This window comes from Schistocerca gregaria, chromosome 3, assembly GCF_023897955.1.
Source record: "Schistocerca gregaria isolate iqSchGreg1 chromosome 3, iqSchGreg1.2, whole genome shotgun sequence".
In the NCBI taxonomy this organism is placed as follows: Eukaryota; Metazoa; Arthropoda; class Insecta; order Orthoptera; family Acrididae; genus Schistocerca; species Schistocerca gregaria.
The window spans coordinates 874,892,600-874,911,253 of NC_064922.1; the positions used below are offsets into that span (position 1 = coordinate 874,892,600).

At 38.6% G+C, this 18,654-nt stretch overlaps 1 protein-coding gene across 1 annotated transcript in view; it reads left to right on the forward strand.

The window, feature by feature from the left end:
• LOC126354954 (RNA-binding protein with serine-rich domain 1-A-like) overlaps window positions 1-18,037 on the forward strand; it is a 54,582-nt gene extending 36,545 nt beyond the window's left edge. The window contains exons 5-7 of the mRNA XM_050005036.1: window positions 2,706-2,953; window positions 6,622-6,748; window positions 17,775-18,037. Of these exons, the coding sequence (XP_049860993.1) occupies window positions 2,706-2,953; window positions 6,622-6,748; window positions 17,775-17,904 (505 nt within the window). The 3' untranslated portion in view covers window positions 17,905-18,037. The remainder of the gene's footprint in view (window positions 1-2,705; window positions 2,954-6,621; window positions 6,749-17,774) is intronic.
• Window positions 18,038-18,654: the final 617 nt, after the last annotated feature.

An 18,654-nucleotide genomic window follows, 5' to 3' on the forward strand; every position in this document is an offset into this window, starting at 1 on the left:
TATAGTGATCATATTATTTCATGCCATTGCCATAGGCTGCACAGTTCTTTTGTGTTTTATCACGTAATTGATACGTCACATTTGCACTTTGATGACAGGTAAGGGAAGAACCGGTAACACATAGCAATTATTATTTTGGGAAATATTCTTCTGTAAGTACTGCAGGCGTACATGTGTGTTGTTTCAAGCAAGCGTTCAGCCTGTTGCCTAAAAAAAACTTCATTTCGAAATCTTGTGAATCTGCTGATCATAACTGTCTGTTACACAGTATTGTTTCTCCAGTGACTGGCACTTCTGTAGCGTTATAGCTTCATTAACGTGCAAACACTAGCTGTACACAGATGCTGAATTTTACAGGTAAATGACCTTGATGGATCAAACAATGGAAACTCCAGGTTGGAACAATACTCGGAAAAGGATAGATTTCTACTCAGCTTAAAGCCGACATGTTGACGAGCATACAGACACAAAAAGGACTGTTATGCATTTAGCTTTTGGCCAAAGCCTTCATCAGAAAAGGAAGCATACACATACACACAAGTAAGCACTGGTCCAAGCGACCAGAGATGGCAGTTATGTGTGCGTGAGGTGTGCTTGCTTGCGTGGGTGGTTTTTTTTTTTTAAGAAGGCTTTGCCCGGAAGTTAAATGTGTTCATCTCCATATTTTAAATCATTTTTTCTTTCCTGTTTTAATTGATAGGATAGTGGTATTTCCCTTGTCAGGAATAACAGCCTGTGCTTTATTACCAAGTTGTGTCTAAAAGTTTAGTTGTTCTGTGGGATAATGATTTATGGCCTCTGTTTGATACCATCACTCGCACCTCTAGATATCCCTAGTAAATTTGTGATTATAAGTTTCCACTGATTCACGAAGTAGTTATTTACGTGGAAAGTCTGCTGGGTCTGATGTGAGGATGACTCAGCAGAACACATTAATGATTACAGAATACTGGCAGCTAAGAACAATCCCAAGCATGTCACAGCAGGAGAAGAAGATGAAAGACCCTCTTTACGTATTACAGAGAAACCCAAAAACCAGCACCAGAATAGGAGTATCAAGTTTTGCACAAGTCAGTGCTGTTGTATTTGTCGAGTTTAAAACCACAAACGATAATTACTTTCAGCCAGACCTTGACATCGCCTCTTTTTTGGAGAGGTTACATACTATACAGTCTACTTTCATGCATCACAATTATCCGGAGTGATTGGTACACTGTCATGCTCTCCTTATTCATTTACGTCTTGGCAGTCACTGCCAGTTACATAAACCAAAGAATATTACCAAAATCTTATTGATAAAAGCTGAGTATTAAGCTTGAATGATTATCACTAGAAAATTATGATCATGATATTGGTGTTGGATGTGATTATGCATTGAGTTATATTTCAGATAATTGGAAGGAAAGTAACATCCAAGCCACTGAATTTAGCTATTAAAAATAGAAGGTAATATATTGAGTGAAGTTGCAAGACACTTAGGTAAAAAGTTATTTCTTTCTTGGTGCTTAGAGATAGATCTTGTGGCTGTTTCCCTTTGGTGGAAAAACAATATTTTTGAGAAATAATGAACTAATAGTTGGTAAACAACATGGACCAAGAGTTTCCAGAAAAGAGGAAGTAATCAGGGAAGAAATAGTTTAGAGGTTTCTTGTTATGTCACACACAGCTTGATGCAGTTGTTCGATCTTTATGAGCTTAATTCACAGAAAAGAAAACACTTCCTACCCAAATGACCCAACTGTAACAAGTCTACTGTAAAAGTAATTTAAAGAAACACACTGATGAAAAATGTAAAACTTCTGGCCTCGTCTTTGCATAATATGTTGAAAGCATACTTCTTACGCGACCCATTGCATTTGGAAGTTTTATAATATTTGACTCAGCAATGTTTGGTTTTAATATGTCACTTTGTGTTTATTAGTGTATATGTCAATAATAAATACAGACGTCTTTCATTAAACTTTATTGTTAGAAACACAGTAAAAAAGAAGACCATCTTCACTCTGTGTTAAGCACCTTTCTTTGCCTCTTACATTCTGAAAATATTTTCCTAAAAAGGGTGGAAAACATTTGTTTATTTTACGTAATAGATATTCTTATTAGCATGAAAACATTTTAACATAATCCCTGGTATCTAGGAAGCCAATTTCATGTTTATTTTAATTGATTTATTTGGTGAAAAAGTGTCAATATTCTAAACACAAGGTTGTATAAATTTTTAAAGGCTTGTTATATTGATAAATATAATAGTCATCCTCTGTGTTGTCTGACTGTAATTTTTTTGGACCTGATATACCTCCCTTCTTATTTGCTAATTTTTTGTAACAGAAGTATGTATGTATTACTTTGTTTAGCGTAACCAATATGTGGACTCCCTTTGTTTTTTAAGGTATTAATTTTATTCTACTAGAGCACATGTCAAGTTCATCTTAAGTGGCATCATTCATTATCTTAAAGAATCATGACATAACATATTGGATATTTGTGTAGTAATAATGAACAGTGGCAAAGGAGGTATTAATATAATTTTAAACCATTCTGTGAAAAAATTAAGTATACTAAATAAAGAACGCAAGCTGAGCGTATTACTGCAGTTATACAATAGTACATTTTTGCAGATGCTAATAAACAGTAAAACAAACAATATTAGTTTAGAGTGTACTGTAAGTTGTATAAGAAGACAGCATTTTTTCCCTTTTTTTCAGGACTCCTACTCCAAGACGGAAGCGCAAGGAACATTCGCCTACACCACGTCCCACAAAAATTCACATTGGTCGTTTGACTCGTAATGTGACTCGTGATCACATAGTAGAAATTTTTTCAACATATGGAAATGTAAAAAGTGTTGAATTTCCTGTAGACAGGCTGCACCCAAATACAGGGAGAGGCTTTGCATACATTGAGTTTGAAACTCCAAATGAAGCTGAAAATGCAATGAAACATATGGATGGAGGTAATAATCTAATTTAGTTTCAGAAATTGTTTTACATTAATAGCCATACTCGTGAGGAGCTGAAAGATGATCATGCGAAATTCCTGTGATGCCATAGGTTGAATTCCCATACACAAATTTTCTCTTTAGTTTTCCCTATAAAATAATCATACTTGTGATCCTAAAACTGATGCATTGGAGAATACTGCAATACACTATGAGAGACAGATCAGCAGGGAATTGCTAGCAACAGACAACATGTGAATGAAATTTGTAGGAAGTTTACTGAAATAAATGCAAAACTGTCAAAAGTACTAAATTTTTTAAGTTAGTGTAGGTAAATGTGAAGTACAATACTTCTCTATAAATAAAAGTTAATGCTTGTGGTTACAGTAATAAGATGTAACGAAGCTATAGTTTTAGAAGACTCTACCCTGTTGTTTTTTAAGTTGCAGTTAGGTGAACATATGTCTGTTTAAGCTTATAGTAATAAGTAGATTCATTAATATTATTTTTCCCTAGAAAACCAGTCAAAAAGATAATAATGTTAAATCTCCACACAAAATTGACTTGATGTTCATTTATAAATTACACACCTTTTATGTGAAAGATGTTATCAGTGGATTTTTCTGTGTAATATTCCATGTTTTGATGTATGACAGCTGTAGATTTGAAACAGTTCATGCCCTTATTTTTTACATAAATAAAATGTTACTTAGTTATTTTTCCCTGTGATAACAATTTCTATGCTCTCTTTTGTGTGGCCATAGGTTAAGATATGCACTTCCAATTTACATAAAAAAAATTTGTTACATAATTGTGTCAAAATTTTTGTTCTTTTTTTTATTTTCCACACTTTTTTCGTGTACTGTGTGACACGATGATTCAGCGTATACAATATAACAGGCTGTATACGACCTGAGGAGATCCGGGAAAAATCTGGGAATTTTTTCATCAGGGAGAAAACCTGGAAAACCCCAGAATTTTTTAGAATTCCAGTAATTTTTGATTGTTTATTTTTCAGTTAAATTTTTGTTATTTTGACTGGCAAGAACCGATACTCTAACAAAGGATGTTACTGTATCACACTGCTGCAGAATAATACTGCAGCAATAAAATGTGAACAACAGAAAAAAATGAAAATAAAACTTAAATTACAAAGAAAATGTGCCATATAAAACAACAAAACATAGTGCTCATACAAGTGTCTGCCAACAGCAAAATGTGTCAAGAGCTTTAGCAGGACTATGCAATGCTTAATAACAACAAATTGTCTGCGATGACCGTGACGTCACAACTTTTTACATTAGCTTCTTTTGAGCAGTTGGGAGAGCTCATGAGCAGTTGAGTCGCATATTAGTAGTATGTTCTCCCACTTCTGGCTACGGAAATGCGGCTATTGCCTGTGTAAGCAGCAGCAGCAAGCAGCCAGATGCTACCTGGAAAAATTTTACTGGCACCCCCAAGGTGCCAGATTCATACGTGCACAGCAGGCCGAGATCAGGGGGAGGGGAGGGGGGCAAATTGGGGTAACTGAAGTGGGCGGCAATCCCAGTGGGAGAGGGGAGGGGGCACCAAATTCATATTCTTGAGGGGGGGGGGAACCTCGTTTCACAAATCACCTAGCATTCAGTGCGTGTTGGTCTATCGATTTTTCATAGATTTTGAAGCTCATTCCTGTTGGTTTTTGAACACATTCTAAGTTGATTTCTGGATGAACCATAAGTTGATTTCTGGATGAACCATAAGTTGATTTTTGAATGCGTGCATTAGTGTACATGATGTCTCTGCCAAGGGAGTCCTCGTCACATCTAGAAATAAACTTTCCTGCAGACAAAAGGGGACGGGGCTGTATATGCTGGGCGGAATAAAGCCGAAGGCATGACTGGCAGTCACTGTTTGTTTATGTGGCTGACTGGGTTTGCGAATGATCAGCATTGTTATGATTACTAATGAAATTCATAGATTGAGTCTACCAGAGTGGAAATAAACGACTAACAGGAATAACAGATAAGAAAGAAAATGAAACTTTTACAGAAATTTTTTGGCCAAATCACTACACCGATAATGACCAGTTGTACAGACCCCAGCTAGCAGCCGCTTAAGTTCTATTCTGGGAGTAGTGCAGAAAACGCGTTGTACGGACATGTAATAACGCCTAACTGGAGAGTAATCGCAGGATAACTAAACAGGTGATTCCGGGAGGGTTAGTGAAGTTAACTAGAGAATGAGTTTTGCCAGTGGCAGGAATAGTTACAGAATTAGTGATGACAAGATTGTTTGTTAGAACGAAGAAGGAGAAGAAATGGGGACATCACACAAATTATGGAAGAATATGATGATTCCAAATTTATGCAAAAATTTCATACTATGGCTTTTTGATCTCATGCTTGAGAAACTGGAGTGTATGAATGAAATTTAAAACTATTTCTTAACATCATAGCTTTTTGCATGTAGTATGCCAAATAGGCATTTGATATTGGTACTTCGTGAATTTATTCTGTCATGTTACAAAAATGACAATTATTGCCAAAACAGTCTCACTTATTTGGTGTGTCTTACAATTGCTACTGTATTTGAAAGCCCTATTTTGTTTTATGTAGCAGACAGTGACAAAATAGACGTAATCAGATCGAGAAACCACACCAGTCTTGGGTACTATTTGTATTAACTGCTTTTTAAGTATTAGACGCCGACGTTTTGATTTTTTATGTAGCAAAGTCGAAGAGTCAGCTCTTTCACTTGAAACCTGCATTGACGGCATTGTTCATGAACACTGACATGATGCAGTTGAATATACAGCAAAAACAGTTGACACAGTTTCCAAAATTATCAGTAAAGAGCTCAAGAACAGCAAAATGAATGCAATGTGAGCCCCAAAAGAGTTAACACAACAACACAAGGAAACTAGACTCAAAGTGCGTACAGATTCAAAAGAGAAGGTGACCCTTTTCGAAACAAGATTTTAAAACATGTTTTGAAGCTTCGATTCATCATTTTGAGAGGCGAAAAGATAAAACGTGGAATGGAAGTACACCGGCTCACGTATCTGAAAGAAATTCGGGATACAAATATCTGTGGGAAAAGTCATGTTGACCATCATTTGGAATGCCCGAGTTGCGATTTTTGTGATTATTTGGAAGATCAGCTTATAATAAACAATGCTAATGTTAATACAAATGAACAAAGCGAAAGTAGCAGTGAGGAAAAAATGTCACAGATCTCAAAGAAAAGATATAATGTTGCTACACTTCACTGTCCACTTTCGCACCGCCTGACTGACCCAATAAACCATTGAAGAAATGGGGGAGATACAACCTCATCCTGTCTGCAGTCCAGATTTGTCTCCCTTGAATTTTCATTTGTTTGGTCCACTCAGAGAATATAGAAAAAGTTCAGTAACAATGATGAGGTCAAAGAATAAAAAGCTCATTACTCATTGGACAAGTTTACTTTGGTGGGGATTATGTTGAGAAGTAGTAAAAGTCTCATTTTGTAAAAATAAGAATTTTTTTCTAGATCAGTTTGTCTCTTTAATTACTGATGTCCCTTGTACTTTCTGTCATGACATATTTTACTATTGTGTAGTAGTATTACTCTGGTTCTCTGGGATAGTTTCTTCTTCTTCTTCTTCTCCTTTCTCTCTTTTGAAAATGCCAAGGAGCTACTGGGACCCTGTTTTCTTGCAGGCCAAATCGACGGACAGGAAATCACTGCTGCCCCTGTGCTTCAGCCGAAGCCCAGACCTCCACCACCAAGGCGTAGCCCACCTCCTCCCATCAGGAGACCTGCACCTCGCTGGAGATCACCTCCAAGGTATTGGACAGATGCAAAAATTACATCTTTCAAAAAAAAATTCTGCTAGAAAACAGAAATTGTAAGGTAAAGGTAGTATTATTTCACTCTACTATATATAACTTGTTGCTGGCTATGACTGGGGTGAAAGCTGTTTCTAAAACTTTTAGTGCAGAAAACCTTTTATTATTTTAGTTTTTCAAGGTAGATTTGTTTCACAGTGTTCTTTCATCATTGAATTGAATATTTGTAATGTGGAATGAGGAGATTTACCTTCCAGTGGCAATGCTTTTGGTGTTGCGCCAATTATTTATTAAAGTTGATAACAGTTGTTCTTGTTGATCCAAGACTTAAACCTTGACCCTTGTCTTACTTGAATGCTGTTGACAAATTAACTCACACCTTCTTGCTGTCCTCTGAGTGCTAATTCTGAATACAGTCATGCCACCACTCGGGTATTTGTGTGGTTTGCTTTTAAAGAGTTCAAGTAAGTGTACATTGGTTTTTCTGCCTCGTATCTCGGTAGCTTTTCACAGTTCTGATTGTTAAGTATTGTTTATGTACTTTGTCTGTAGTGATCTCATTTTACTGCATTTGACTTTTCTTTTCTTCTTCATTGGCATCAAACTATTTGTTCCATCATCTGTTCTACTGAATAAGAGATTGTAGAGGTACTCACCAAGAGTGACAGTAATGATGTATTGTTTGATGTCAGCTTAATAGATGGCTCCTCCACAGATTCTGAAAGAAACAGTTTTAAGTTGTCTGTGTCAGCAGATGTAACACTACAGTCTTGTTTCAACAAGAGATGTAATTGGCAATTCATCTGTACCCAAAGAACATGAAGTGATTGTGAAAAGCAAATTTGATTAGAAAGAAAATGATTTTCATGTCCTTAATCATGCATTTGTTGATTCCCTTTAGGGACACAACTGTCAGCTATGGAATCATACAGGCATGTTATTTTTGGCATAATGTACTGTGCTGCCAAATACGCAGACTTAAGGTTTGAAGCCCTGTAATGTCTTATTTCATTTGTGTAGTACACAAAAGTTAAAATACAGCATACATTGCATCAGATAAACAGAAATATTGTAATAAATTATCATATATTTATAGTATTGAACTATTTATAGATTAATACATAATATTTGTACTCCTTTATTTTCATTGACTAGAAGATTTTAATGTTCAGCTACAAACAAAATAGAAAGTTTTTGTACAGTTTCATAAATGGTTTAGGCCCTTACACATATTGCCCGTTGTGACTGTTTTTGGGTGAATTACTGTGGTAGAAAACACCCAGGTAAGGATGAACTTTTCAGAATACCCAATTACTTTAAAATTACTAGCTGACTGGCAGAGAACTGTCCTCATTTGTGATGAACAAGAAGTAATTGGAAATATTAGAAATGTATTGCCAAAATTCCAAATAGGGCATGCACTTTTTCATAGATGTATTGTTTACAAAGTATATTTATTATAGACAGGCAGTCTACCTTCCTCCAGTGATTGAACATTCATTTAACCTGGAGAAAATACTGCTCACAAAACTACGAAATAAGTCTCGAGGCACAGTATAAATGACGTTAAAAAGTAACAATATTATAGAAAAGAAAAGTTGCTACTCACCATATAGTGGAGATGCTGAGTTGCAGATAGGCACAACAAAAAGACAGTACTGTTACAAATAAAGCTTTTGGCCCTGAAGGCCCTAGCCAAAAATAGACAAAACACACACACACACACACACACACACACACACACACACTCACATACACACCAGCCATGTCTTATACCAGCTCTGCTGCAATCATTATCTAACTTTTTATGTAGGTATGACTAATAGCTAACTGTCCACGAGAATGAATGGCCACCACCTTCATGCAGCTGAACACAATGTACTTTCTGATTCCAATGGCTGCTTCACAACCTGGGCCATCTGGTTCCTCTCGTCCACCACCATCTTTTCTGATCTGCACAGATTGGAAATGTCCTTACAATGCATTCTCCATTCCCAAAATCACATGGCCTCAACCTGCGACAATCTATTGTCCCCATACTCTCCATCCAACAGTATCTACCGCCGTCTGCCTTATCACCTCCACACAGTTCACATCCCCTCACCATAAATTGTGCTATGCTCTGTGCCTGCACACTCATCTGACAGCCTTGTCCAGTTACAATCTAATTCCTGCATGCTCCCCCACCCATATGATGCTGCCCCTCCCCTTTCCTGCCCCTGTCCAGATTGCTGCTTGTGATCTATGCGACACCATTGCATTCTGGCCAGAGCAGCCTGCGATAGTGGTCATGTGTTCATTTCTTTTCTTCTCTTTTCTGAAGAAGGCTTTGGCCAAAAGCTCAATGTGAAACAGTGTTTTCATTATGCCTGTCTGCAGATCAACGTGTCAATTTTATGGTCAGTAACAATCTAGTTTTCATAATATTGTTGATATTCAAACTTGGACTTCCCATGTTTCATTAACCCTTTAACTGCTCTGGACCTGTTAACGTGCACACCTTTGTACTTGTCCCTGTGTGCTCTGAACGTATTTACACACGTTCAGAGCACACAGGGACAGGTACAAAGGCACGCACGTTAACACGTCCAGAGCAGTTAAAGGGTTACAGTACTGATGTATATTGAAAGTGACACATAACTTTCAAATTGGCTTACCAAAATTACTTCAGACAGTAGTGAAGGAAAAACTATCTTTAAACACTGTGGATTTGTAACAACAGTTAATTTGCATGGAAGCCAGAGAGTCAGAAACTAATTTTTAAACCTACTATAATGTTCATATCGGAGATGGGAAACCATAGAGCAGTGGTTCTAAAACTTTTTGAGCTTTGGCCGCAAATGATTGTGGGCACGCTGTATACACATTTCTAAGAAATATTTTACAGAAGTCCATATAGGAAATAAATAGTGTGATAAAATAACAATTAAGTTATTTTATTTTGAATTTTGCATCCAGACTACAGAAGATGCAACTTATATTAATAAAAAACATACATTATCACAATATGAACAAATAATTTTTGTATAAGAAATGTGAGAGATTCATGAAGCACGATTGTCATCCAAATGCAACAGCCGAGCACTGTTTTGCCTCCTATCCTGCAAAGACGAAAAGACAAGAGAGACTATTAAGTGAAACATATTGAAATGAAATAATGCAGTAAAACTAATGATTAATTCAAATTATAGAGAAAAGTAATGACTTATGTGTGTAAAAGCAACAGTCTGTGTTCTGAGTCCATATCGATACAAAGTTTCTGGAATAAATGGATTTTGACAGGTCTTGTTTTGATAAAATTTACCATCCGAACAACTTACTCTAAGACTTCTCTCAATTTTTCTCCTGTTGATTTTGCTGTAAGGCCTCCCTGTGAAGAAAGCAGTGAGTTACAATAAAATATTCATTTTGTTTTTCTACAATAACACAGCCTACCATTGAAGGGGTGCCATCTGTATAAGTGCCTACACATGATTTCCATGTTAACTGCCTCTTATTGAGATAATCATTTAAAATGTTGAAAACAGCCTCGCCTTTAGTAGACACACTTAATTCTGTGCAAAAAAGAAGCTGATTTACTATTTGATCTTGAATAATGAAACAGACAAATGCTAAGAGTTGCAAATTGTTGGTAATGTCTGTTTATTCGTCAAGTTGCAATGCAAAGTTTGAGTGCTTGAGTTTATTACTGAATACATTTTTCTCAATGTCAGTAGACATTTCTATAATAAGCCTGTGAAGTGTATCATGTGACAAAAGAATCTTGCCTATTTTCATAGCTGATCCATTTCCTAGCATCGTCATGACCTTTTTTTGCACGCAGGCAAAATAAAGGACTCTCCTATAGTATGAGCTTACATACTCTTTGCTATTAGTTCAGATACTTGGTAGGAAGTGATCAGAGCTTTATCAGAAACAGACATTATACTTTTAAAAGAATTTGCTGCCGTTGTTTGATGTTCAGACAATCTCTTGAAATAACTTACAGATTTATCTTAAATGCATTGTTTTAAAATGTTTGCTCAGTTTACTAGGAAGCAGGAATTCAGTTGCAATTTTATACCCACATACTAAGTGTAGTGGGAAAGGATAATCTTCACTGTCAGTCCAAGTGAAACCATAGCTTAAGTATTTATGAGTAGGCCGCCATTTTGCTTTTTTACTTGCACTTAGTGTTTGTTCACTTCCAGAATTGGATTCTTCAACACCATGAAGGTTTTTGAGAAAGCTGTCCATTTTATTCAATTGTATTTTGCATATAAGATTCGCTTTAGCGCTTTCAAAATAAACAGTACGCTGTACACAAAACACGAGCTCAACTAATGCTAACAACATCGCATTGACAAATCACCTGAAAGCTCAGCAGTAACGCAAAGCGCACAACAATGAAAACGTGTTTTCCTTCTGGGCATGGATTCTTGTACCTCCAAGAGGTAACAGTGCTTCCAACGATAATTTTCAAGTTCTGATAACCTTGCTGGAAGCTTCTGTCATGAATCCACTGGATCGGGTCTGGAGAACCGAAGCGCTGTTGTCGGTTTACGTCGTGCAAGCCAATCAAAAGCAAGCGCATCGAGCTGGCGTGCATGGCTGCCTTCATTGTTCTTGCCTCCTCCTTAACAGTATCAGGCGCAGTATATACATTTCCATGATTCTCAGCTGAAATGCATTGAAATTTTTACAGTTTCCATGATCGCATGTTTCCATGCATCCATAATAACGATATAAGTATTCTGCAGATTGTCGTAAATGCCACATTATGTCATTTTATTCTCATTCACACTGACATCGCGTTTTGGATTTTACATTTCGGAAAATGAGTTAGGAATAGTGTGTAGTACCACATTGTACTAATACATCTGTAAAAACACCAGAAAAAATGATTCTGAGGGTTTCAAAGAATAAGAAAATAAACAGAATGTGGTTATAACTTGCTCCTAGAGATCCAAATGATGAAGTAGCCCACTTCCCTATATGATATGTCTACAATTTGGGTCTTAAAAACAAAATTGAAAAAAAGCATTTTCGAGAGCTCCTGCTGTTCGTCAAAGTTTATAACATGCATCTCATGAATGAAAATGCTTCGTATATGGTGCTACAGTCTAAAAATATTACGGCAGAGATCTTTCACCTCTGTCTACTGTTGAGGATTCAATCGCAGATAAATACTTGTGACGAGCAAAATTATGAAGATGACTACTGCTAGTTACATTCCCAGTAATTTAAATTGTGCTCTTAGATTCCTGTCTACCCACATACTCTGAAATCACTACATATTCAGAAAAAATGGTGATTATTTCTGACAAGCAAAAATACACTCCTGGAAATGGAAAAAAGAACACATTGACACTGGTGTGTCAGACCCACCATACTTGCTCCGGACACTGCGAGAGGGTTGTACAAGCAATGATCACACGCACGGCACAGCGGAAACACCAGGAACCGCGGTGTTGGCCGTCGAATGGCGCTAGCTGCGCAGCATTTGTGCACCGCCGCCGTCAGTGTCAGCCAGTTTGCCGTGGCATACGGAGCTCCATCGCAGTCTTTAACACTGGTAGCATGCCGTGACAGCGTGAACGTGAACCGTATGTGCAGTTGACGGACTTTGAGCGAGGGCGTATAGTGGGCATGCGGGAGGCCGGGTGGACGTACCGCCGAATTGCTCAACACGTGGGGCGTGAGGTCTCCACAGTACATCGATGTTGTCGCCAGTGGTCGGCGGAAGGTGCACGTGCCCGTCGACCTGGGACCGGACCGCAGCGACGCACGGATGCACGCCAAGACCGTAGGATCCTACGCAGTGCCGTAGGGGACCGCACCGCCACTTCCCAGCAAATTAGGGACACTGTTGCTCCTGGGGTATCGGCGAGGACCATTCGCAACCGTCTCCATGAAGCTGGGCTACGGTCCCGCACACCGTTACGCCGTCTTCCGCTCACGCCCCAACATCGTGCAGCCTGCCTCCAGTGGTGTCGCGACAGGCGTGAATGGAGGGACAAATGGAGACGTGTCGTCTTCAGCGATGAGAGTCGCTTCTGCCTTGGTGCCAATGATGGTCGTATGCGTGTTTGGCGCCGTGCAGGTGAGCGCCACAATCAGGACTGCATACGACCGAGGCACACAGGGCCAACACCCGGCTTCATAGTGTGGGGAGCGATCTCCTGCACTGGCCGTACACCTCTGGTGATCGTCGAGGGGACACTGAATAGTGCACGGTACATCCAAACCGTCATCGAACCCATCATTCTACCATTCCTAGACCGGCAAGGGAACTTGCTGTTCCAACAGGACAATGCACGTCCGCATGTATCCCGTGCCACCCAACGTGCTCTAGAAGGTGTAAGTCAACTACCCTGGCCAGCAAGATCTCCGGATCTGTCCCCCATTGAGCATGTTAGGGACTGGATGAAGCGTCGTCTCAAGCGGTCTGCACGTCCAGCACGAACGCTGGTCCAACTTAGGCACCAGGTGGAAATGGCATGGCAAGCCGTTCCACAGGACTACATCCAGCATCTCTACAATCGTCTCCATGGGAGAATAGCAGCCTGCATTGCTGCGAAAGGTGGATATACACTGTACTAGTGCTGACATTGTGCATGCTCTGTTGCCTTTGTCTATGTGCCTGTGGTTCTGTCAGTGTGATCATGTGATGTATCTGACCCCAGGAATGTGTCAATAAAGTTTCCCCTTCCTGGGACAATGAATTCACGGTGTTCTTATTTCAATTTCCAGGAGTGTATAAAGGTCATTGACGGTTGTTTCACTCACAGCAGTTTCATCTCCAGCAATTTCATATTTTGTTTTTTAAACTCACAGAAATCACAAAATCATTACTGAGGAAGTGTGCTCTTACATGTAAGTAATAACGAATATTGCTGAAAAATCTTAACTTACACAAATAACAATGTCTCAGAACATGTTGCATATATGAAGAGGAAAAAAAGTTTATGCGCCCATCCATGTGTGAACCCGTGTCCTTTCATATCACATCCCCGCACTAACCACTTGGCTACGTCAAACAACTGAAACGGAAAACTCAATTATCATACTATTGCGTAGAGAAATGTAGGCTGACTTCATTGCCAAACAGTGCTGCGTAAGTCATAAATGCATGATAGTTGGAAGGTTTCCAATATCGGGCTTCACATAATTGTTTTCCATTGTTACTTGGAAGTTGTAAACACGTTTCGATAATTACTAACTAAACCATTTGTGAGGAAAAGTACACGAAGTCACTAGTAATGTCAGTTCGCACTCATGTAATATACATAAGCAGAGTTGATGTCTTGATATTTAATTATCTTTAAACTCTTATTTGCATAAAAATAAGAGAAAATATTGAACGAAAACTTTTTTTTTTGTGTGTAATCATTCACAGTAACAACCTGACCTCACCATATTTATAACAAAGGAAAATAGTCTATTATGAACTCACTTTCCATCCGGAAGCGTCCTCTTGTGATTCTTTAGCAATACAATCACTAAATACAAAGCTAAAACCACTAAATATGTTTAACATAACAAATTATAGGTGCACATAAACCACAGCTCACCGATCGACAGGGCCACACCGAAATCCAAAACCTCTCGGTAAAATTGTCATAAAATCGGTGGGAGGACTGTTCGGTAACAGGTCTCAGAAGCTTGCTGAATAGGATATTTCGATGAAGAACTGAAGATGAAGTCACCACGAAGACATACCTACTACACCGATTGGTATGAATGATACAGAATAGGTCCCATGGAGACACTGGAAGGTTTCAGATAGATTATATAATGGTAAGACAGAGATTTAAGAACCAGGTTTTAAATTGTAAGACATTACCATGGGCAGTTGTGGACTCTGACCTCAAGCTATTGGTTATGAACTGTAGATGAAAACTGAAGAAGGGTGGGAATTCAAAGAGATTGGACCTGGATAAACTGAACCAGAGGTTGTAGAGAGTTTCAGAGACAGCATTAGGGAACGATTGACAAGAACATACAGAAACATACAGAAGAAGAAGAATGGGTAGCTTTGAGAGATGAAATAGTGAAGGCAGCAGATGATCAAGTAGGTAAAAAGACGAGGGTTTGTAGAAACCTTTGGGTAACAGAAGAGATATTTAATTTAATTAATCAAAAGAGAAAATATAAAAATACAGTAAATGAAGTAGGTAAGAAGGAATACAAACGTCTCAAAAATGAGATTGACAGGAAGTACAAAATCGCTAAGCAGGTGCTAGAGGATAAATGTAAGGATGTTGAGGCAAATGTCACTAGGGGTGAGATATATACTGACTACAGGAGAATTAAAGAAACCTTTGGAGAAAAGAAAACCACTTGTGTGAATATCAAGGGCTCAGATGGAAAACCAGTATTATCAAGAAAGGGATAGCAGAAAGGTAGTAGGAGTGTATAGAGGGTCTATACACGGGCGATGTACTTGAGGGCAGTACTGTGGAGGTGGAAGAGGATGTAGATAAAGATGAAATGGGATATATGATACGGCACGAACAGTTTGACAGAGCACTGAAATACCTAAGTCGAAACAAGGCCCTGGGAGTAGACAACATTCCAGTAGAACTACTGATAGCCTTGGGGAACCAGTCATGACAAAACTCTACCATGTGGTGAGCAAGATGGTAAGTCCCAGCTGGAAAATACTAACACGAATTCTTTACAGAGAATAGAAAAACTGGTAGAAGCCAACCTTGGGGAAGATAAGTTTGGATTTTGTAGAAATGTTGGAACACCTGCCTGCCCGATTAAGGGATCTGACATTCCACGCTCTGATCCGTAGAACGCCAGTTTTCTTTCTCCTGATAACGACATCCTCTTGAGTAGTCCCCGCCCGGAGATCCGAATGGGGGACTATTTTTCCTCCGGAATATTATACCCACGAGGACGCCATCATCATTTAATCATACAGTAATGCTGCATGCCCTCGGGAAAAATTATGGCCATAGTTTCCCCTTGCTTTCAGCCGTTCGCAGTACCAGCACATCAAAGCCGTTTTGGTTATTGTTACAAGGCCAGGTCAGTCAATCATCCAGACTGTTGCCCTTGCAACTACTGAAAAGGCTGCTGCCCCTCTTCAGGAACCACACGTTTGTCTGGTCTCTCAACAGATACCCCTCCGTTGTGGTTGCACCTATGGTACGGCTATCTGTATCGCTGAGGCACGCAAGCCTCCCCACCAACGGCGAGTTCCATGGTTCATGGGGGGGCAGTCATTCGTATTTTTGTGGGCAAAAGCATTACACATTTGGCCTTGACTGCCATGATTTTTCCCCAAAGTTCATGAACCAACTAAACCTGTGTAACTTACACTATGAGGTAAATTGGTAAAGGTAATAAATTTATTCGTTAGAATATGAAGTTTTGTATTGCCAGTGCTGCTGGTTATAATGCCTGCATAGATTGTGCTGGAAATTTAAAATAAATATGATATGTAGATATCAATTAATTAATGTGACATGTGGCCAAGATAATTGAAGGAAACAAGTTTCAAGCTGTACAGACAGAAACTGCTGAATTAAGTTCATGCTCACACTACATTTGTATTTAAGATTATATTTTGTTTCATCATTGATGCATTTAAATGTAGTTTCACAAGTACAGAAAATGAAGTACATTATTGCCCAGCAGTTAAGGTCATCACACAGGCAATAATTGGAAAAGTCCCTATTGAAAAGGAATGTATGCAAGACAGCTGATATTATTCAGATTCTTTTTTCCCTCCATGAATATTATCTGTGTATGTGGAATGACATAAGTGGTGCCTTTTTGACCAAAAAGAAATGCGTAGAACATTTCATCACCACAGGGAATCTAGACATATTTACTTACAACATGTAGGATTTTTTGCATAGGTTTATGCATGTAGACAATTTGTACGTACACTACCAAGAATTGACCGAGCGAGGTGGCACAGTGGTTAGCACACTGGACCCGCATTCGGGAGGACGACGGTTCAATCTCGCGTCCGGCCATCCTGATTTATGTTTTCCGTGATTTCCCTAAATCGCTTCAGTCAAATGCCGGGATGGTTCCTTCAAAAGGGCACGGCTGACTTCCTTTGCCATCCTTCCCTAATCCGATGAGACTGATGACCTCGCTGTTTGGTCTCCTCCCCCAAAACAACCCAACTCAACTACCAAGAATCAAGGATGCTCATACCATAATTTGTAGGACGGGTTGGGGTGTGTGGGGCATTTTAAATATTTTTGGAAGACGATTGATGACTTACAAGTAGCCATAAAAAGTTCCTGTTCAGACCTTGTTAAGAACGTGGGTGATACTGCTTTTTAAATCATTTTCTTGAAATAAAAATATCTTACTATACTAAATTTTTTTTTGTTTCTCTGAAAGCTGTGGCAGGGGGAAAGGGGAGGGTGCCCTTACCCCCCGGGTATGGGTGACCTTGCCAGGCATACTTGATTTATTCGAATAAATTTAAATCGATTGAGGAAATGATAATGGAATCTCCCTGGGACATTTGTACAACCGAAAAGTAGTTCATTGCTTTTGTACTAGACGTATCTACCTACCTTTGTACTTTTTCAATGTAATTATTGATTGCCAAAGTATGTTTTCAAGCTTTCAAAGGTGTCGCATTCCAGTTTGATCCCAGAATTATTTTGCTTTTGGCTTTTTCACTTGCAGTTACTGTTTTACTTAAAAATGTAAAACATCTTATTATGAACAAGCAAAAGGAAATTTAGTGTAGATCATCAGAGTAACAGTCATCTAGGATGAAAGATTACCAGTATATCTCAAAACCAGTGCTTCCATTACTGAGTCCCTATTAAGAACAGTGTAAAATTTAACAAATGCACCAGTCTTCTGTTCAAACCTCTGCTGCGAGCAAACATTTTGTCAAACTTAAACTGTACGGTGCACCATATACAGGGTGTTACAAAAAGGTATGGCCAAACTTTCAGGAAACATTCCTCAAACACAAATAAAGAAAAGATGTTATGTGGACATGTGTCTTGTATATATATTCATGGTAAGTGATACTTATATTTTTCTCTAAACAGGTATCGACGACATACACCACCACCTCCGCGACGGCGAACACCTCCGCCCCGCAGACGTCCGAGATCACGCTCACGTAGCCCAGCACGTCGTCGCAGATACAGCCGCTCCAGTTCAAGCAGCTCACGTTAGATACTTCTTTAACTAAAGTTCTCTCTTATAACTGTTTCAGATATTTGACTTTCACTGATATGTAAACTGCACATTGGCAGTTGCAGAATAAAAATGAATTGTTTTGTTAAATAAAACAATCCAAAATCAAGAATTATTGTGATCAGTCTAATACTCTATCAGTGTTGCTTTTGTTCCAGCAATTTTTTTATTATTTATTTTGTATTCCAGATTACATTATGTTCATTCAGTATTTGGCAGCATTATTGACTTTAGAGCTGCCTTTATGTATCATTCTACATTCACCCTGAATTTCTACATCATATTTCTGGGGTTGCCACAAGTTTCCATGATAATTTATTGATTTCCATACACAGGTTTAGTAATTTTTCCCAGACAAATTTTGAGATCTGAAGGATAAGTAAAAAGGTAAGAAATAAAAAGCCATTTCAGTTAAAGCATTTCTGTGTTTATTAAACAGTTAATTCAAACTTTGAGTTAACAGCATGTTTTTGCTCCTTTTCCTATACAGGATTTACGATCTTTTCATGCAAGATAATGCATCAGATAGTACAAAAAACATAAAAGGAATGTTTAGCGGGGTGACATTGTGCAAATTCCACATTGTTTTGCCAAAAGAAGCAAATTTTAACATGGCCACAAAAGAAATGTAGCTGTTACTCGAAATTCTGATGAATGAATGGTTTCAGGTGACAGCAAGCTTTAGTTGCTACAAGTATAATGAAGGGGCTGGACCAATGACTACATCCA